The sequence below is a fragment of the Myotis brandtii genome, unplaced genomic scaffold (assembly GCF_000412655.1).
Source record: "Myotis brandtii unplaced genomic scaffold, ASM41265v1 scaffold19, whole genome shotgun sequence".
In the NCBI taxonomy this organism is placed as follows: Eukaryota; Metazoa; Chordata; class Mammalia; order Chiroptera; family Vespertilionidae; genus Myotis; species Myotis brandtii.
In genome coordinates, this window is record NW_005357075.1 from 1,608,881 (window position 1) to 1,630,242 (window position 21,362).

At 44.4% G+C, this 21,362-nt stretch overlaps 1 protein-coding gene across 2 annotated transcripts in view; it reads right to left on the reverse strand.

Annotated features, from left to right (window-relative positions):
• Positions 1-6,624: 6,624 nt before the first annotated feature.
• XPO7 (exportin 7) overlaps positions 6,625-21,362 on the reverse strand; it is a 40,451-nt gene continuing 25,713 nt past the window's right edge. Inside the window, exons 20-28 of one of the 2 annotated variants that reach the window (XM_014538318.1) lie at positions 16,605-16,693; positions 15,764-15,871; positions 13,240-13,322; positions 12,788-13,002; positions 12,438-12,576; positions 10,863-11,023; positions 10,051-10,149; positions 9,479-9,606; positions 6,625-8,201 (exon numbers count right to left, since the gene is read on the reverse strand). In XM_014538318.1, the coding sequence (XP_014393804.1) occupies positions 8,108-8,201; positions 9,479-9,606; positions 10,051-10,149; positions 10,863-11,023; positions 12,438-12,576; positions 12,788-13,002; positions 13,240-13,322; positions 15,764-15,871; positions 16,605-16,693 (1,116 nt within the window). In that variant the 3' untranslated portion in view covers positions 6,625-8,107. Of the gene's footprint in view, positions 8,202-9,478; positions 9,607-10,050; positions 10,165-10,862; positions 11,024-12,437; positions 12,577-12,787; positions 13,003-13,239; positions 13,323-15,763; positions 15,872-16,604; positions 16,694-21,362 lie in introns of both variants that reach the window. The other variant, XM_014538317.1, reaches the window with a different exon arrangement.

Genomic DNA, 21,362 nt, shown 5'->3' on the forward strand with positions numbered 1-21,362 from the left:
TCTATCCCTCTCCCTTCCTCTCTGTGAAGAATCAATAAAATATACTAAAAAAAAAAAAAAAAGATTGGTCACTAGACTGCTTTGCAAAGTGCCCTTGGTGGAAATTTCTGGCTTTTAGGATGAAATCGCAACTCTTGTACCCCACCCCTCAGTGCTATTTCTGCGCCTCCTTGAAAGGCACCGCGTTTCATGCCGAGCTTCTGCCCTTCCCGGCCTCTGCCCACGGGCTCGTCTGGCGGGACTCAGCTTGGGGTTCCTCTTTCGCACCCGCAGAGCACGATGAGCCGCGCCATGACCATCCCTGCCGGCCGGTCGGTCCACTCCACGGGTTCTTCCCGGCCAGGGGCAAGTCCGGGAACAGCGCCCCAGGGAGCACCGCCGCGGGTCCTGGGTGAGACCACGGTGCGTGTGAAGTCCAACCTCTACCGCACAGGTTCGTGCGGGTCCGACCCCGCAGGTACCCTCATGTCAATACCACACTATCTTGATTACTGTAGCATTATAGTAAATCTTGAAATCAGGTAATTGAGTTCTCCTATTATTCTTTTAAAAAATGTTTTGGCTAGCCCTAGCCGGTTTGGCTCAGTGGATAGAGCGTCAGCCTGTGGACTCAAGGGTCCCAGGTTCGATTCCGGTCAAGGGCATGTACCTTGGTTGCGGGCACATCCCCAGTAGGAGGTGTGCAGGAGGCAGCTGATAGATGTTTCTCTGTCATTGATGTTTCTAACTCTCTATCCCTCTCCCTTCCTCTCTGTAAGAAATCAGAATGACGTCCAGAAGGTTGTTCGGTCTAATTAGATATTACACTTTTATTAGTATAGATATAGTGAACTGCATTTATTGATTTTTTGAATGTTAACCCAACCTTGAATTCCTAGGATCAAGCCCACTTTGTCATGATATCTTTGATACATATTTCTGAAAATGATTTGCCTGTATTTTATTAAGGAATTTTGTATATATGTTCATGAGGGATATTAGTCTAGTTTTTTTTTTCTTTTAATGTCTTTGTCTATCAGGGTTTTGTTATCAGAGAAATGTTTGTTTCATAAAATGTTTGGGAAAGTGTTTCCTCCTCTGTTATTTTCTGATTTTTGTGCAATTTCAGGTGCTCTGACTGCAAGAGCAGGGATGTCTGTCTCCTTGGTGCAGGGCACGCTGCCCTCATCTCCTTACTGTCCCATAGGACTTGTTCTGCTCTATCCTGGAACCTGGGAATCATACTAGAATCCTCTTCCCTTCACTCTCCACATCCAATTGGTCACAAAGTCCTGTTGACACCTTCTCCCCCAATATTTCCCAACTCCCCACAGCCCTTGTCTTGGTTCAAGTCCTTATTACCCACTAGCTGATGGGTTAAACAAAGATTGGTCACTAGCCCGGCCAGCGTGGCTCAGTGGTTGAGCATCGACCTATGAACCAGGAGGTCAGGGTTCAATCCCCAGTCAGGGCACATGCCCAGGTTGTGGGCTCCATCCCCAGTGTGGGGTGTGCAGGAGGGAGCTGATCAATGATTCTCTCTCATCGGGGCAGGGATGGCCGCTTTCCCTCGGTGCTTCGCAGGATCGGGGCCCGATGCCGGTGGTTTCTGCTCTTCCCTTTTGGTGGAGGGCTGTGGCCACGGCGTGAGTTTAACGCGCCCAAACCAGGCGGCCGGGGCTCCCTCCAAATCAGATCCAGCCACTCTACCTTCCAGCTACCATCTGCCGGCCCTGCCACCGTCCCAGACACAGTTCCTTTCCACCTGGCCCAGCTCGTAATGAGCGCAGAGACTGGAGAGGGAATGGGGGAAGGGCAGAGACTGGAGAGGGAATGGGGGAAGGGCTCCCTCAAATAGGGCGGCGAGGGAGGCTTCAGAGCGGGAGGGGCCTCTGTCTTGAAAAGGGCAGATGGGCAAAGGGCCTGCAGCTCTAGCCCGAGAAGGAGGGTCTGCAGATGGTGAAGGGCAGGGGGCAGGTGTGGAGGCGGAGGCGGCCACGGCAGCTGTGTGGTTGGAGGGGAGAGTTCCACTGCGCACTTGAGGCTTGGTTGGTAGTTTATAACTCGATTTGCTTTGTGACGAGAGCCCCAGACTGCAAGCTGTTGAAGGTGGGGAATCGGTGTTCTGAGAAATAGAAATGACAATGGCCTGCTGTATTCTTAATTAAGAGAGGATGCTTTCCCTCCATTGCACCGTATAATCAGTCCTTTAAGAGCCGAGGGGAGATGGCTTGGGTTTCCTCACTTCCAGACTACTGCTTTCTTAAATTTGCCCACCCTTTTAAACTATCCGACCGTACCGTGGCCCCTCTGAGCTTTACGTAAGGCCACTTCTGTTGTCCAGTTAATCAGTTCTTATCCTGAGCTTGGTTGTCCACCAGACCTTGAATCCAGACATGCATGGATTTGCTTAAATTGCTACCCATTGGCTGACAGGGATTGATAATCACTTTTACTCATCTGTGAACTAATAATGGGATGGTTTGGACCACATAGAAGATGCTGTATGCTTGCCTCAGTTTCTGTCTTCATAGTTATCAAGCAGAATTTAAAATATAATTGTGTATGATGCTTGTAAAGTACTGTTCACTGTTTTGCAAGTCAGTTTGTACTGGTGAGGGACTTCAGGCAGAATGATGGCAATGAATTTGCCTTGCAAATGCTGGGTCTGCTTTTCCGGTGCTGTCAAAAAGGTATTTGGCCTATAGTGGGTGCTAAGTGTTTGATGAATGGACAGACAGCCTGTCCTGAAAATCGTAAGGGTTTTTCTGAGGAAGGCGGGGCTGACCAATGAATTCCAGGGCATCTAAGAAACCCAAGACCGGGTGTAATGGACCCAGGGCCCAGCTAGAGGCAAGACTCCTTAGACATTATTTAGGTCCACATTTGCAGTTGTATTAATTATGGCTGGGGACTACACTTTTACCCTTTCAAATTTAAAGTTTTTAAAGAACCAGGACTGTTAAATAGTTACAACTATTTACATTTTCCAAGGCTTTGTTATGACTCATGGCTTTTGCAGGCTTCTTTTGTTGCTTTGGCACTTGGGCAAGTGTTTTGGCTCTCTAGATTCAATTTATATTACCCAATGACCAGAAATATTTTGGAAGATAGTCTTTCTGCACTTGGTTGAAATTTCATAAGAATACTTTTTTTCACTTGGAATAAAAAACTTCTTAAGAATAACTTTAAGAGGAACAACTGTAATAATCTGAATAAAGATTCAATTAAAAAAAAGAATAACTTCATGTCTGAAGAACATAAATATTATTTCTTAGTAGGCTGTCACTTGTCATTGGAAAGTTGACACTTAAAGTCCTTACTCCTTAAAGTCAAAAAACCTAAAATCTGATCCTGGGTCAAATCCCTTGTCTGATTTATACTTCAGTGGGAATAGAGAACCCTTATTTTGGCAGAGCCAACAAAATAAATACATACGTACACATACATGCTAAAATAATCTTCAGTAAAGACTTTAGGTGTTTTGTCAAAGGTCTAATTTAGTAGGGAACACAGTCGAAAGCACTTGACTTGATGACCATAGAGCCCAGGACAGCTTAGAAACAAACAAAGTAATGTTTTTAAAAATTTTTTTAAATTAACCATTTTTTTTTTTTTTAAGTACTGTTCACTGTTTTGCAAGTCAGTTTGTACTGGTGAGGGACTTCAGGCAGAATGATGGCAATGAATTTGCCTTGCAAATGCTGGGTCTGCTTTTCCGGTGCTGTCTGAGGGTGGAAGGGAGGAGGAGAGTCAGAGAGAGAAACATTGATGTGAGACATAATTAGTTGCCTCCCACACGAGCCCTGGCCAGGGCTGGGGATCAAGCCTGCAACCGAGGTACGTGCCCTTGACTAGAATCAAACCCATGTCCCTTCAGTCTGCAGGCCAACGCTCTATCCACTGAGCCAAACCGGCTGGGGCCTAACTCATGTTTTAACTGAATAAAACCTCCACATGATTTCTTGTGGGAATTAAAGTTTAAAGAGGTTGCTGGTTTGATTCCAAGTCAGGGCACATGCCTGGATTTCAGGCTCGATCCCCAGTAAGGGGTGTGCAGGAGGCAATTAATCAATATTTCTCTTTCATTGATATTTCTTTCTCCCTCTCCCTCTAGAAAAATCAAAACATATTTTAAAAAAGAGAACTGGCTTTCACATTTATTAGGTTGAGAGAGGAAACTGCTGATCAGAATAAAGGCTAGGTTTTGGGTTGCCCTGTTATAATTGTCAATTAAGCAAGGAACAGCTTCACTGTTTAAAAAACTTGACGTGGTTGAGGGAGATCTTAACTATGGCATTTTGTCGTGACTGGACTGCGCTCAGGTTGCACTGAGACCACCACCTCTGATGAGTTTTCTGAAATAGTTTTTGGTAGTTTTGTGGGAGGGAACTGTGGTTTTGGTATCAACCAGCATCTCAGGATAGTTGGGGTGGGTGGTCTTCAGGTACCGGTGAAAGTTACTTTGTCTTGTTCACTACAGAATTAGAATCCATGTTACTGAAGCAATGTGACTGGAATGTTTTGCATATTAATGGAGCCTGGCCATTTTACATTTCTACTAGAGGCCTGGTGCAAAAATTCTTGCACAGGTGGGGTCCCTCGGTCTGCCGGGACCAGAGGGAGGGACCGTGGGAGGTTGGCTGGCTGCAGGAGGTTGGCTATGGGAGCGCACTGGACACCAGGGGGCAGCTCCTGCATTGAGCATCTGCCCCCTGGTGTTCAGTGCGCATCACAGCAACCAGTCGACCGGTCATCAGTCACATAGAGATCTATCTATCATCTATCTACACACACACACACACACTAGTGGCCTGGTGCATGAAATTCGTGCACGGTTGGGGGGGGGGTGTTCCCCCTCAGCCCAGCCTGAACCCTCTCCAGTAGGACATCCCTCTCGCAATCTGGGACCACTGGCTCCTAACCGCTCACCGGCCTGCCTAATCGCCCCTAACTGCCTCTGCCTGCCGGCCTGATCTTGCCCCCAACTGCCCTCCCCTGCCGGCCTGATCACCCCTAACTGCCTCTGCCTTGGCCCCCACCACCATGGCTTTGTCTGGAAGGAAGTTGGACATCCAGAAGATTGACCTGGTCTAATTAGAATATTACCCTTTTATTAGTATAGATTGATTATATAGGACAGGATTGCTTAAATGGGGAAAGCCTTTTTCAGCAGGAGGAGATGCTCTTGGCAGACAAAAATACATAATCCCTATATCTGGACCGATAGCCAGCCCTACGCACTATGCTGCCAAAGCGGTCATTAAAAAAATTGAACTGCTTTCTTACATCTTACACCAAACAGCTGTTGCCCTTAAAACCCCTCCTCAGCTCCCACCTTAGGGTCTACCTTTGCAGTTCACCCAGATTAGGTTCTGACTGGTTGGTTTCTATGCCAGTCAGCGTCAAAAGCATATCCTCCTAGGCAGCCATTGGCTCCTCACAGTTCACCCAGATTTGGTTCTGATTGATCAGTTTCTATGCCAGTCAGTGTCTCCAGGCCCAGAGAAAAAGAGAGAGGCAAGGGCTGATCAACAGCTGCCACGGAGGCTAAGGATCAGACCCTGCTTCTCTCTCCAAGCCTTATCCGCAGCCCCCTCGGCAGTCAATGCTGGGTCACCTCGCCCGCAGTGGTGGCAGTCAGTGTTTGGTTGCCAGAGACCCAACTGTGAGCCTTCAGTCATTTTGGACATTACAGACGCTGGGTTTTTATATATTAGGATTATACCAGGCTTAGGGATAAACTTGACTATGATGAATTACTTCAATTTGCCTTTTAGCCATTAGGACACTCTTTTTTTTTTTTGGCCTTTGAAATAACTTAGCACCAAGAAGTTACCCAGCAGACAGAGAGCAGACAAGGGTACATCTGGATAAGGTGGACAAGAGCAGCACTCTAGAGTCTGTGAATTCTTGGATGTAAATCTGTATCAAGCACAATTCCTATCTGTACCTTAATGCTTTCCAATGTTCCGGCAATTATGTCCCCCTCAGACCGAGGTCCTGCATAGTATGGGGACGAGAAGTGGTCCGTGTAACTACAGTGGCCTTCGTTTGATAATTCTGGCCCAGGAGGTCTGCCAAGTATTTTAGGAGCTAACACTTTATCCTTGAACTTGTCAAGTCTAATCCACATTAGAGATGTCACAACAGTCATAAACTGGGCTTTCTGAAATCATTATTTCTCTGCTGGTTGCCATGGTATCACCTGGAAACTAGTAAAGAGATAGAGTGGCTTCACTTTTATAGTTGTGGACAACAGCATGTATGTGTAAATATACACTTTTCCCTCACGCACATATGTAACCTCAGTCGCTTCAGCACTGGCACACCAGACTGGAAACATGTTTTAGTCACACTTTTTGTTTTTAACCTTGAGTCAATATATACCGTGTTCAAAAAGTTATGAAAAAAATGTACATTCTTTACTGCAGATTGAATGGTATTATGTATGTATGTGTATGTGTGTGTATCAATCAACCCAATCATACTCTTAGAAGAAATTGAGTCAGACTTAGTGCAATGAGAAAGTAATTTCACAAAGTTGAGGGGTCCTGGCTTTTAAGAATGCAGGTTTCAAACCTCTTCATGTGTTGAGAGTGAGACGTTCCTGTCGAAACACTAGACTTGATTTCTGAAACCAGGTCAGTAGAAACCATTGAAGTTTATTGGCGGTCACAATGCTTACACTGTATGCAGCAAACACCCTTACAAGTCTATCCGCAACCTGATCACGCAAGAAAGGATTCACCAAACAGTCGCCAGAGGAGAAGGAAGAAAAAATTAATAGGTTTGTTTCTGGGGGTAGAGGAGAGAAATAAAAATAACACCTAATTGATGAGTGTCCCATGGGCAAGAGCTGAACTAGAGATGTGTACAACTAGCAGCAACAATTGTGGAAAAGTACAAGGCAAATAGCTTTCTCCATTCATTTCCTCTGTAGGTTAAATTTTTTTAAATATTCAAAACATTTATTATGGTTTTCATTTTATAAAAATGTATATTTTTAAGGGGATGGGAGAATGTTAAATACTTCATGCTAGGCAGACCTTGTTATTAAGAACCCCTCCACTTAGTAACTCCCTCCAGTTCATACATTCACGAGTGCAGGGTACACATATAAATATCCACACGCACACACCCACACACACTGCCTCAAGGGCTGGGGAAGACCGAAAGTTGTTGGCCACACGCAGTTGGGTCTCTGGTGGACTCATCCAAATCGCTCCATAGGAGAGCAACCGGCTCAATCCCTTTTCTCTGGTCTCCGCCTTTACAGAGACCAGGAACCCTAATCATAGACTTATATCTGACTTTTAGAAGCAAGAGGCATCTGTCCGAGGATGAGGGTAAGCAAAGTGGGAAACAGGATGAAGCTCAGAACACCAAACACTTTTAGCTGGAGTGGCAGCACTGCAAGAGACCGGGGACCTAGGGCAGCATCTGGGGTTGCGGGGGAGGGGTGGTGCTCCGCATGGCTTAGAGTTCCTAATAACAAGGGTGATACAGTAACAAGAAGTGATAATTGGGGGGGCAAGGAAAGGGCAATAAGAAAAAATATACATTTGGAATTTTTACCTTTTTTGCCTCTCTACACTGTGTCACTAAATATATCTCTGCATGTCCACACATCCTCTCAGTAAAGCTCCAGGCCACCAGAATTCACATTTCCTCACTCGCATACACAACCCTCACATCAGCATTGGTGCACTAGACTCTGTAAAAATTTTTCAGTCACACTTTTTTTTTTAAACTTGAGTCAATATAAACCTTGTTCAAAATGTTATGAAAAAATGTACATGTTTTTACAAGGCAGGTTGTGGCAGGACACTGGGGGTTCTTCGCCTTTGGGTGGCCCCAGGAGGGGGCTGGAGTCTCACATATTTGTGTCTCTATCTCCTCCCACCACCCTTCCCACCCCTTCCCCCAAGAACCAGCAGCGCCCTGCCCCCTAGTGAGTGCACTCACATCCTATTCCCTGGGGAAACAGCGAGTTGACCTTTGCCATTTTTCCCACACCCTTGGAGGAGGGAGCCGGGATCAGCCAGGCCCTCTCCTTTGTAATTGTTTGCCCCTTGGGGCCAGACCAAAAGGACGCTGCTCTGTGTAGGTAGAGTCCAAGAAAGTGTCAGCTCATCATATCATTGCTGTTCACGCCGTAAGTGGAATTCTTCATCGAGTCGTTCACTTCTCGACGGAATGCTGACAGGTTCTGGGTGAACCTAAGAGAGGATGCATGTCGGTGGGGGAGTAAGGTAAAAGGGAAAGGTCTTTGCCTAAAGGTTTCTAGCAGACAAGTGGCTACTGAGAGGCAGAGCGATGAACTGATGGGTGGTGTTTCTAAGGTCAGTAAATATCAGACTTAAGACTCAGGGAAAGGTGGGCTAGTTTGTGCCCCTTCTAATTGCAACTTCAGGGCAGGCCTCAGATCTGCTCATTACATGGGACTGAGGGCCACCCTGGGTTCACGGCAGCCCAAAGGAGCCTCTCTGACAGAGGCAGGAAGGATGAGGATGAGGATGAAGCTATTTCATTTCTTAATGCCTAAGAGACCTATGGCTATGCTGTCCAATATGATAGTCACTAGCCACATGTGCCTGCTCAACACTTGCATTATGCCCAGGGCAACTGAGGACCTGATTCAAATGAAACGAAATGGAAATGCTATATTTTAAGTTAGTTAAAGTAAAATAAACTTTAAAATTTAATTTAGAAAAATCTCCATTCAGTTATTGGGAGAATTTCTACATGCGTTTGGAACAACTTCAGTATGGGGAATCTATTTTGTCATCTGTAAATTTTATGAAATCTAAATCTAAATCATATTTCTGATGAAAATTTAGCATCTGAATTGAGATGCCTTGATAAGTATAAAATACACAGGATCTTGAACTTAGTACAACAAAAAGAATGTTAAAATTCTATTTTTAAATACTAATTACACCTTGACAACATTTTTGATACAATGGGTTAACTAAAGTATATTAAAATAAACTTTGTGTTTTTCTTTCATTTTAATGTGGCTACTAGAAAATTTAAAACTACTTATGTGGGTCCAGCCAGTGTAGCTCAGTTGGTTGAGTGTTGACCCCATGCACTGAGAGGTCACCGGTTCAATTCCCCGTTAGGGCACATGCCCTGGTTGTGGGCTCTCTTGTGGGCTCAATCCCAATAGGGGGATTGCAGGAGGCAGCTGACCCATACTTCTCTCTGATTGATGTTGCTCTCTCCCTAAAATCAATACAAAGATACAACCCCCCCCCCAAAACCGACCCATACTTCTCTCTGATTGATGTTGCTCTCTCCCCATCCCTTCCTCTCTCTCTAAAATCAATACAAAGATACAACCCCCCCCCCAAAACAAACAAAAAAACCCCTCAAAAACTACGCATGTGCTTTGCTTTTCTATTGGACAGCACTGCTTAAATGGCCTGTAAAGACAAGGGATTTGAAACAGTCGTTGAGGATATCTTGGCAGGGCCCTCCACACTCAACTCACCTGTCTCTGTTTTTCGTTAGAAGGTTTCGCTCTATGCCTTCCATCAGGTTTTCGAAACACAGATGCATAGCCTGCTGCTTCTCTGGGGGCTGGCTGTTCACGATGCTGCTCCTCAGGTCAGAAAAATACTGGGGGCAGGAGTGGGACAGGGCAGGGCGAGGAGAGAAGATGGAAGAGCAGATCAGCCCTCCATCATTTGCAGGGTCGAAGGATGGAATAGCTACTAAAATTGGATACCTTTTTTTTTTTTTAAATTTCAAGCACGCACTTGGAGGATAATATATCTTTATCTCACTTAATCACCTGTTCCTTAATGGGACTCTTGACTTATGCTTGTTCATGGAAGAGCTGGTACTCTGATCTCCAAGTATGTTCTCCCCTTGTAACACTTGCTCATTCTTTACTTTTGTCTGACCTGCCACACGTGCTGACTTCGACTAGGTAGGTGATTTTGTGTTGTTCAAAGCACGAGTTTCTCATTGTGGCATGTTTCTGAGCTGCTCACAGTGTCCTGAAAAATGTGCACCTACCCCTGCCCCTGGTGCTGGGCATCAGGGAGATGGCTCGCTTACCTTTTCATTAAGCAGTATCAAGCCAAGTAGGGGTCGGGACATAGACCACTGGTTCCTACAGTCTTCAAAGATGATGATGTTCAGCACCGTTGACAACATCTGGAAATGGAAAATCTGAGGCAGTGACCTAGTGGTCGCTACCCAAACTAATTAGATTCCAAACAGAGGAGTTTATTAGGGTGGAAGCCTTTTCTGTCTAGGGTAAACCAGACAAGTATTTTATGTAGCTTCATTTTAATCTTCTATTACAAGGTAAGTTTTTCTTCTAAGACATTTCCTTTCCTGTTCTTTAAAGTGGTTTGCTAATTCATTTTAAAATGAACCTTCCCAGTTCACCCTGATTTGTGGAAAATGGGATTAGTCAAGAAAATGATTATGGTGCAAAATCACTTTGCACGCTAGCTCCTTGCACTTATCTCAGAGGAGAGAACTTTATAACATTTTTGGAGATGTGATGGAATGTGCACTATTTTACTGCTTCCTTAGAGAATAATGTAGACAGAGATGAGGTATGGGAGAAGAAGCTGTACAGGTGCATACTGCTAACTCATGCTCCATGCACAGCCACAGGGGAGGCAAGGCACTGTCATGGGACAGGCCCAAAGCACAGGGCTGTTGTGACACTAGAACTTCTATATCCAATGATTACTTTGCACACTCAAAACCCATCACAATTCTAAGATATAAACTTCACCGGGCAGCAATAGTCTGGTGAGCTATCAGACTCATTATCTTGCTTGGCCTCCTGTCTTGAAGAGAGGTTCTTCCCCTGTGGGACACCCCGCGCTGCCTGCGAACCCTCGTGTCCTTACCTGCTGGATCATCTCTGGATGCTGCTGCATGATGTGCAGAAAGCGGTCACTCTCCTGGTTCAGGGGTGCTGTCCTCTTCTTGGTGCTACGTGACAGCTGCTTGAAGAGGTATGTCACAATGTGGTCCAGGCAGGAGCAGCAGCCTGTGCATACCATGGTGTCTAGAAGGAAGAGGGGCCAGGGTAGAATAGAGCAGGGATACTGAGCTGCTGATGGGACTTGGGCAAGCACAACTGCCCTTAGCTGAGACCCCAGGGGTACCCAGTCAGACCGGGAACTGTGACCAGTTCAGCCAAGACCATGGATTGGGATGCTTTTTGTTAACCTCTCACCCTTAACATAGGTCAAATTCTAAGTTTGAAAGTGAGTGTGTGATAACACTATAAATAAATATTATTGAAATTATTGGCTCAATGTAGTACGGATGCATGTTTTCTGCTTCATAAAAAATAAATGGTTCACACGTAGCAAGTACTTCTATTGTGCTAAGGACTCTATAGATAGTCTCTCTAATGTGTTCTCTTGAGAACTCCAGGAGATAGGCATTCTACTTGACAAATGAGTAAACGCAAGTTTGGGGATCACACTGCTAGTGATTAGAAGCCAAGAAGCTGGAGCTGTGAGCCCATACTCGGAGTGACCTGGGGGATGGTGTTAAACCCAGCTTAGCGCAGCCTATCAGCATCTGCAGTGTGCTAGTGAGCTGCAGACTCCGCTGTGCGTTTCACAAAGATAACACTGCAGCACAGCCTGTGGACCAAGCGCTGGCCTGGCTAGGATGAACCCTTACAAGAGCAAACCATTCTGTTTCTGTCTATGCAGAGGCCCCTCCATTTTTAAGACCGATAAAGCAGCCTTCCAAAGCAGGGTGTGCTACCCTGGCTGGACTGCCCTAGCTATGGCTGTGCAGCTGGCTGACAACCCAAAGTCACTCTATGCACTTGCAATGTATCATGATTACTTTGCAGTTGATTTAACCTTCCATTTATTTGTGATCCGCACGTGTGCCCCCGCCTGTCTCTCTCTGCAGCTTCATTCCTTTTCATTCTCTTCTGCACGGGTGTACAGACATCTGGACTTCTGGTTCTTTCTTGCCTCTACATGCCAGTACTTGTGGTCCCTGCTGCTAGGAAGCCTCCCCCACTAACCTGGTAACACCTGTTTAGCTTTGAGGTTTATGCTTTGATACCAGTTCTTTCGTCAGCTTTCCTTGACCCCACTCCTGAACCCAGGAGTTCAGGGGTGCTTCCTGAGAGCTCCCATAGCACTTCTACTTCCCACTACTGTCCTGGGCAAGGGAATAGGTGGATGTCTGTTTATGTGTCTGTTTAATCCTCAGATAAAAAGCTCCTAATGGACAGGGACCAAGTGTTATTAATCACTGTATCTGCAGTGCCTAGCAGGTGCCTGGTCCTTAGGAGGGGATCAGTAAGTATTTGCTGGATGAGAATGTACCCAGGAGTCATGTGCTCTGTTGATGGGCCAACTCCTGAAAGAGTAATCCTTTGGATACTGGGGCAGGATTCTCTCTTTCTGTTAAGTGGTAAAAACAAGACGACTACTCCAGGTGCTTACCAAGTGCAGTAAGTCCTTCAGATATGGAAGAGAGAATGTACATGATGACGTGAGGTTCCAGGCTTGCAATAAAGTTCATGTGGTCCTGCGTCAGGACTTCCAGTAGTGAGTAGTAAGACTGGCTGAGCTTGGGGTAATCCTGTGGGAGAAGAGGCCAACAAAAATCAGCCTAGGCGCTGTGCACAGCTCACGGGGAGCAAGATCTTAAATAAAAGGGCCCAGTCCCTTCAGATGGGAAAACGAAAGTTAGAGCTGGCTGAGAGTTCTGCAGAGAATGGTTCAATCATAGTCTGAGGCCAAGAGAAGACTGCCATGAGGGATTGGGCCTGCCTAGGAAGCTTAAGGCTTACCAGGAGATCACTGTGGGGAATGGAGAGGAGCAGCTTGATGAAGGTCTGGAGAGCATTGTCCAGAGCATCGTCTCCATAGAGACGAAAGACTCCAAAGTTGACATAACTCCCACTGAGAGCAGCCTTCAGCATGGAGAAGCAGATGGAGATGCCCTTGAGCTTCAGTGCATAGACCTGGTCCTTTGGGACCTCTCCTAGTGTCAGGATGCGATTGCCTGAGTAGACATGTGATATATACTTATTTAACCACGTTACAACTGTAGTTTATATATCAACTCAATCCTCCTGCTCCAAAGGCCCCGGTGCCAGCTGGCACTGTGACACCAACACTGAGCGACACAGCCGCGTGGCAGTGCTGTCCTGGGTACGGCCAGAGCTGGCCCGAGACCCACATGCAGCAGCCGGGATGGAGCTGGAAGTCATGTCGGGCTGGGCTCCTCTAAAGCACGTACCATACATTGTGATCATCTTGCTAGTTTCTCTGAAGAGTAAGATGCCATTGGGGGAAGAGACATCAAACTGGAGCCGCTGGGATCTGGGCAGAGAACACAGAAGGAGAGACAGTCAGAGGTATGCTGCCGAAGAATGGGTACCCCAGGCTCTCATCTGAGGACCTGGGGTGATTCTTTTCGCACTGAGATATGTAGATTCCCTATCCTTATGTGAAGTAACCAAGTTGCTAGTGATACAGCTTTTATCTTGAAGACCAACATGTTAGATTCAAGTTCTGTTGCTCAAATTGAAAACATTTAAAGGAAACAAAAAATGAGGCAGTAGATAAAATTACTCTTAAAATTGTTTTGTTTGATGAAAGCAGAGCTTCTACCACCATCACTTCTTGGTTTTAGTACCTTATTTCTTTCCTAGCATTTCCACGGTCTGCAATGACTGTCCATACTTGTTTTATTGTGTGTCTCCCCCCAGAAGGTTTAACTCACAGCCTTTAGACATTAACCTACATTTATCTTTACAGCTTTGGAGGAACTAAGGGAGGGCACACACATCGTTACACTTTTGAAGGAGAGAAATGCAAAGGGACTGGGACTGCTCTTACATAAATCAGGTAGGAAGGCAAACATTTAAAAAAACCCCAAGCTTTGAGTTCCTGACTGTTCCCTAGACCAGAGCAACTCTTCATTGGTTTGCTCTACCTTTTAATGAGTTTCAGTGACACTAGTTGTAAGGTCTCACCCCCCAGGAGTCCTTCTTAATCCTTCTTCCCTCCCGTCCCACACTGATCCCATCAAGATCTCGCTCTACAATATGCCCTGAATCCTTCCACTTCTATGGCCCTCTACTGCCACTCTTGCCCGGACAGTTCATTCTTCATGTGGTAGTTAGAATGGAACCTTTAAGTAATGTAAACGAGATCACTTTAACTCCTTGCTTACAATACTTCAGCAGCTTCCCACTGTAATGAGAATACATGCCCATTCTTCACTACTGCGGGACCAGGTCCTGTTAGATCAGCTTCTGTCCCTTGCTTGACTGTCTACCAGGGCTTCCCCATTCACATGCTCGCTCCAGTGGCATTTTTCTGTCCAAGATCCGGCAAGCTCCCCCTTCTCAAGACTTCCGCAGTTATTTTCTGTTTAGAATGCTCTTGCCCCTCTATCTGCAGGGCACCCAGAATTTTTCTTGTCATTCAGAACCCAACTTAAATATCACCTTCTCTGACCCCCTCTCCTTCAATTCCTTTGTTTTAGTACCTTATTTTTTCCCTAGCCCTTTCCACTGTTTGAAATGACTGTCCATCTCCCCCCAGAATGTAACACCTAAGGTTTGGCTGGCACAATAGCTTAGGAAATTGCCTGGCAAAAAGTAGATGCTCTCAAATATATAGTTTATAAGTGAATAACTCTTAACTATAAGCCCCATGGGAGGCAACATCCTCTTTGAATATTACAGACTCCCTCACCAAGGAAGTTTTTTTTTTTTAAATATATTTTATTGATTTTTTACAGAGAGGGAGGGAGAGGGATAGAGAGTTAGAAACATCGATGAGAGAGAAACATTGACCAGCTGCCTCCTGCACACCTCCTACTGGGGATGTGCCCGCAACCAAGGTACATGCCCTTGACCGGAATCGAACCTGGGACCCTTCAGTCCGCAGGCCGATGCTCTATCCACTGAGCCAAACTGGTTTGGCACCAAGGAAGTTTAAAAAATTATTCTCTCAGGAGTGCTGTGAGAGGCAGATACACAGATCTGAAATTCTAGTTGAGTCAAAGTGCTGGATTTTTCTTTTTCTCCATCCCTAAATCATTGGGCAAATCTAACAATCTTGTATTTGGGAATTTGTTCTCACTTTCTTTTAAAGTAAATCTTTATTGATCCAGCTATAATCTACCTAACAAATACCTTTTGTAAGAAAGTGTGTTCTGCATGGTTCAGTGGCTGAGTGCCGACCTATGAACCAGGAGGTAAGGATTTGATTCCTGGTCAGGGCACATGCCAGGGTTTCGGGCTCAATTCCCAGTAGGGGGCCTGTAGGAGGTAGCTGATCAATGATTCTCTCTCATCGTTGATATTTCTCTCTCTCTCACTCTGAAATCAATAAAAATATATACATTTTTTTTTAAAAAAGAAAGGATGTTCTAATGTGCACTGTATCATTCTTAACCATCTCCATGAAACTTGATGGGCACGGCATCATTTCCAAATGTTAACTTGTATGTGTGGGCAGGGAAATGAGAATCCTGGTTGCCAAATTCACTTCTCATAAGAATGTGTGAAGTGAGACTCTTTAAAGTGACTTATTTCCTGCAAGCAGCCATGGCTTTGTGTGGTTGGGACACCTTTCTTCTAAACAAACAAAAACATATACCCGTAAACTTTTAGAAGTTTTCAAATCCTAATAGCAGTGAACCATATCATCTTCCACAACCTGCTGAAAACACTAGAAAAAGCAAATTCTCTTAGGACTCTCCCAGATAAAAGGCAGTTGTGCCCTTTAAAAATCTTCTTCCTCCTTACCTGTTATGAACTAATTCAGCCATCAGCTTCAGCACAGGTGTGGTGCAGGCTGGATCATGGTACCACAGCTCAATTGCCCGCTGAAGGATTGGCATGTAGGATGGGTATCTGTAAGTGAAAAGCTAAGGAAGAATTCCGAATTCAGAGAGGTACAGAATTTGAAATGATTTCTCAGCTCTGGCCAAGCATACACTGTCAGATTAAAGTTCTCTAACTTCCTGTCTCTTGCTGTGCTAATCTTCGTCTTTCTAACCAGAAGGTACTAAAGTGATTGTGTGTCCTTTAACTTGTAATAGGCATCTAATAATACATTGAAGTTTACATAATGCCTTTCTTCTGAAGAGCACAATGCATTTCATGTTATTTGTTCTCTTAGCACTTGTGGTATGATAGGGAATCAGCTGTTTCTGTTACATAACTTTGGAGAAACAGAGGCACTCAACTGGAAATGATTTGTTCAAATTATCAAGTCAGCAAGATTAGGCTTTATCATCCCTAGTAAAGCTGTCCTTTTTTAGTAGATTGAAATGTCTCTCTTTCCTAAGTGTGGTAAAATTCATGCGCAAAAATCCCACAGTGGGACAGTTCCACGGCCACTTACATCTGGGGCTCCGAGAAAAGCTGGGGAGCCACCTCATTCATTTCCCGCCCTCAGTGACCAGAGCAGACAGTGTTGTCATTAAACCACGCTGGAATGGCAGCTGGTAAGACAGCTATGGCAGGTCTTCTGGGTAACTCTTCACCTTCTTTGCCTCCTCACTCCTCCCCCCGCCTCCTTCCCCATAACCCCATCACTCATTCAAACTTCAGTTAAGGCCAGCTGTGACACGAGTTAGGATACATCCATTCAAACAGCATCATGAAACTGGTCTTGGCATTGAAGGCAAAAGCTATCCCTCTCAGGTCTCTTACCAGGCCAACTAGAGTTCGCTGTAGAAGAAGGCAAAAATATGTTAAAAGCAATGAAAAAGCAAACCTATAACCACCTGATGGGGACCTCACATATCTGTAATCAAATTCTTCCTCCCATTTTTCAAAAATTACTCCTTCCCAGAAATCTTACCTTTTGTGACAGCATGGATGAACCTGGAGATTATCTAAGTGAAGTAAGCCAGTCAGAGAAAGACATGATTTCACTCATACATAGAATCTAATGAACAAAAATAAACTGACAAACAACACAGACACAGTGGCATGGATACATGGAACAGAGTGACAGCTGTCAAGAGGGGAGGGGGATGGGGGACTGGATGAAAGAAGGTGAATGGATCAGCCAAAAGACGTATATACATAAGGAAAGAGAGATGGAGGCTAGGTGGAGGTCAAAGGGGGTGGGGGAAATGGGGATGGAAAGCGACTTTGCTTGGGGTGGTGGGGGCACGATGTAATGTGCAGATGATGCTTCACTGAGTTGTACACTTGAGACCTGTATGGTTTTGCAATCCAACGTCATCCCAGTAAATTCAAACAAACAAACAAACAAACAAACATACATTTCTTCCCAAATACTCGGAATCAATCTCTTCCATACTAGAATGGCATCCTTTCCCTGGGAAAGTTAGGTTTAGAACCTTGTTATATTATGAAAAAGGGATGGTCCCAGTCTCATCACAGCAAAATAGAGGCTGATGAAGTTTTAAGATATTAATGTGATCAATCATGTAAACACTGAAAAAGGAGAAACAGGCGGTAGAAGAGTCACATATCCTGAAGGTCTGGTACCACACCCAGTGACACAACAATGCCAGCAGTGCCTCTGCCCCTCAAATGCAGACCCTGCCAGGGGAAGACAAAGGAGGCCACACGGTTCCTGGAAATAAGACTCAGGTGTCAGATCTTGGAGCCAAAAAGCACTACGCTGTGCTTTTTTCAGAAAGAGACCGAGGCCCAGAGGTCAAATAACTTGCCTGCAGCCACACTGCCATGTGGCAAGAGGGCCAGGATTAGGACTCATGGCACCAAGACACCAAATCCAATGCTGCCTTTCTCGATGAAGCCTTTACTGAACAGCAGTAAGACTGCTCTTACAAGCTAATCGTCACCAGCAGGCTCGAGGAGGTAGCACATTTGTGTATCCTGTCTCACTTGTTAAAAATGACTGTACTTCTGCTGACAGCCTGCTTTAAGCAAGCAGTTCTATTCCTAAACTGATACTGTGAGCTCAATGTTCAAGTCTAAGACACGGACAATCTAAAAGACTTGTTACATTAGGCGTAACAACACTTGTAGTTCAAGGCCAGATGGTTCTTTCATGAACTTTATTTGCGTTGTACAGAACTAGTGTGATGGGGAAAGGGCTGATGTTCCCTGATATCCCTCAGTTATATTTGGTGCTAGCAGGTTGTCACTGTACATTACTGCTATGTCCAACACTAACTTAGCTTTAAAATTTTTTTTAATTGATTTCAGAGAAGAAGGGAGAAGGAGAGAGTCAGAAACATCAATGACGAGAGAGAATCATTGATCAGCAGCCTCCTGCACACCCCCTACTGGGGACCGAGCCTGCAACCCAGGCATGTGTCCTTGACCGGAACTGAACCCAGGACCCTTCAGTCTGCAGTTCGACGCTCTAGCCCAGGGGTGGGCAAACTTTTTGACTCGAGGGCCACAATGGGTTCTTAAACTGGACCCGAGGGCCGGAACAAAAGCATGGATGGAGTGTTTGTGTGAACTAATATAAATTCAAAGTAAACATCATTACATAAAAGGGTACGGTCTTTTTTTTTTTTAGTTTTATTCATTTCAAACGGGCCGGATCCGGCCCGCGGGCCGTAGTTTGCCCACGGCTGCTCTAGCCACTGAGCCAAACCGGCTGGGCTAACTTAGCTTTGAATGGTACCCATCTCAGGTCCTAAAACACTGACGTCGAGAGATGGACCAAGTGGTGCTGCTCTCTGACGTCCCTGCTGACTTGGAGATAGAAAATAAAGAGGCTTTCTAAAGATAAAAAGGAGAATTTTAGAATGTCAGGTAAAACCTGGCATTTTGGGGGGCAATACCCCTGGCCATTTGGTAGCTCTAGAATTCAGCCTCAATGTCATTATGGACACTACAAAACGTCCTACACATAGTAATAGCACAGTGTCTTCTGGTTTTGGTACAGAGAGCTGTAAGTAAGGAGAGCTGATGTGCATGAAGTAAAAACACGAGGGAAGCAAAAATCTAAACATGACAATTTTGCCTTGGCTGGTGTGGTTCGGTTGGTTGGAGCGTTGTCCCATACACCAAAAGATTTTGGGTTCAATCCCTGGTTGGGGTGTACTTCTCTCTCACATCGACGTTTCTCTCTCTCTCCCCTCCTTTCCTTTCTCTAAAAGTCAATGAACATATCCTCGGGTGAGGATTAAAAAAGAATACATTAAAAATAAATAAAAATGATAATTTTGAGAGCCAGGAATCAATAACTAAGGGTAACTTTAAAATTCCATATATATGGAAATTCATAAACCCTTCTAAATGACTCATGTACCAAAGAAATCTTAATGGAAATTAGAAAATACAAAAAACTTAACGATAATAAAAATGTTACATTTTGAAACTTGTGGATTCTGCAGACCTGTTTCACAATAGTATGAACATACTTAATACCACTGAAATTAATATGGTACACTTAAATATGGTTACACTGTAAATTTCATGTTATTATTATTTTTTAAACAGTTAAACAACTTCTGGCCCAGCTGGCGTGGCTCAGTAGTTGAGCATCGACCTATGAGCCAGGAGGCCATGGTTCGATTCCTGGTCCGGGCACATGCCTGGGTTGTGGGCTTGATCCCCAGTATGAGATGTGCAGGAGGCAGCCAATCAATGATTTTCTCTTATCACTGATATTTCTATCTCTCTCCCTCTCCCTTCCTCTCTGAAATCAATAAAAATATATTAAAAAGCCCCCCAAAAACTTCTGGAGTAATATACCTAGAGGGGCACTTATAGTCTTAAATGGTTACATTATGAAAGAAGGGCTGAAAAGTTAAGAAGTTAGAATAGCATCACCCCAACAAAAATATACGAAAATAAAGATTAAAAGTAGAAATGAATGAAATACAAAACATGGGTAAAATAGAGCTAAAACAAAGTAAAAAAATAAAATACAAGGACTAATGAAACTAAGCTCTGGTAGGACTGATAGAAAAAAAGAGGAAGTACTAATTAGTATTAAAAATGAAAAAGAGACATAAACTAAAGATACAACAAAAATTAACAAGGCAGGAGAGACCAAGATGGCGGCATAGGTAAACACCGCAGACTGCTGCCGCAAACAACCACTTCAAAAATACAACTAAAAGACGGAACGGACATCACCCAGAACCACAGGAAAGCTGGCTGAGGAGAGACTCTTCAACTAGAAGGAAAAATAACAGCACACCGAGGCTCAGAGGAGGCGCAGTGTGGAAAATACTCAGGTGCGGAGGTGCGCGCGCAAAGCGGGCTGGTGGTTTCTCTTATCACTGATATTTCTATCTCTCTCCCTCTCCCTTCCTCTCTGAAATCAATAAAAATATATTAAAAAGCCCCCCAAAAACTTCTGGAGTAATATACCTAGAGGGGCACTTATAGTCTTAAATGGTTACATTATGAAAGAAGGGCTGAAAAGTTAAGAAGTTAGAATAGCATCACCCCAACAAAAATATACGAAAATAAAGATTAAAAGTAGAAATGAATGAAATACAAAACATGGGTAAAATAGAGCTAAAACAAAGTAAAAAAATAAAATAAAATACAAGGACTAATGAAACTAAGCTCTGGTAGGACTGATAGAAAAAAAGAGGAAGTACTAATTATTATTAAAAATGAAAAAGAGACATAAACTAAAGATACAACAAAAATTAACAAGGCAGGAGAGACCAAGATGGCGGCATAGGTAAACACCGCAGACTGCTGCCGCAAACAACCACTTCAAAAATACAACTAAAAGACGGAACGGACATCACCCAGAACCACAGGAAGGCTGGCTGAGGAGAGACTCTTCAACTAGAAGGAAAAATAACAGCACACCGAGGCTCAGAGGAGGCGCAGTGTGGAAAAAACTCAGGTGCGGAGGTGCGCGCGCAAAGCGGGCTGGTGGCTGAGAGCGCGGTTGTCGTTTTCGGTCAGGGGGGAGTCTCAGACTCTGAGCTCCAGATACGGGCGAATCGCTGGGGACTCGGACCCAAACGGGAGAAGCGGGAGTGTCTGGCATCAGTTGGAAGGGGAACAAATGTAACCTGAACAATAAAGATTTAATTAAAAAAAAAAAATTAACAAGGCAATGCAAAAACATAAAATAACTTCATGCTCATACATTGAAAAATTTAAGATAAAAAAACCCTAATTGCTGCTTAAGAACATGCTGTAATGTAAATATAGAGTTGATAAATCCATACTGGCTCTTCTATTTCAGGACCCCAGGAGTTGAGGAGGTTAAATAAAAAGCTAACTCTGTGTAAAATTTATGGGTCAGCACTATTTTCTGTATTGCTAAGCCAGTGGTCGGCAAACTTATTAGTCAACAGAGCCAAGTATCAACAGTACAACAATTGAAATTTCTTTTGAGAGCCACATTTTTTCAACTTAAACTATATAGGTAGGTACATTGTTATTAACTTAATTAGGGTACTCC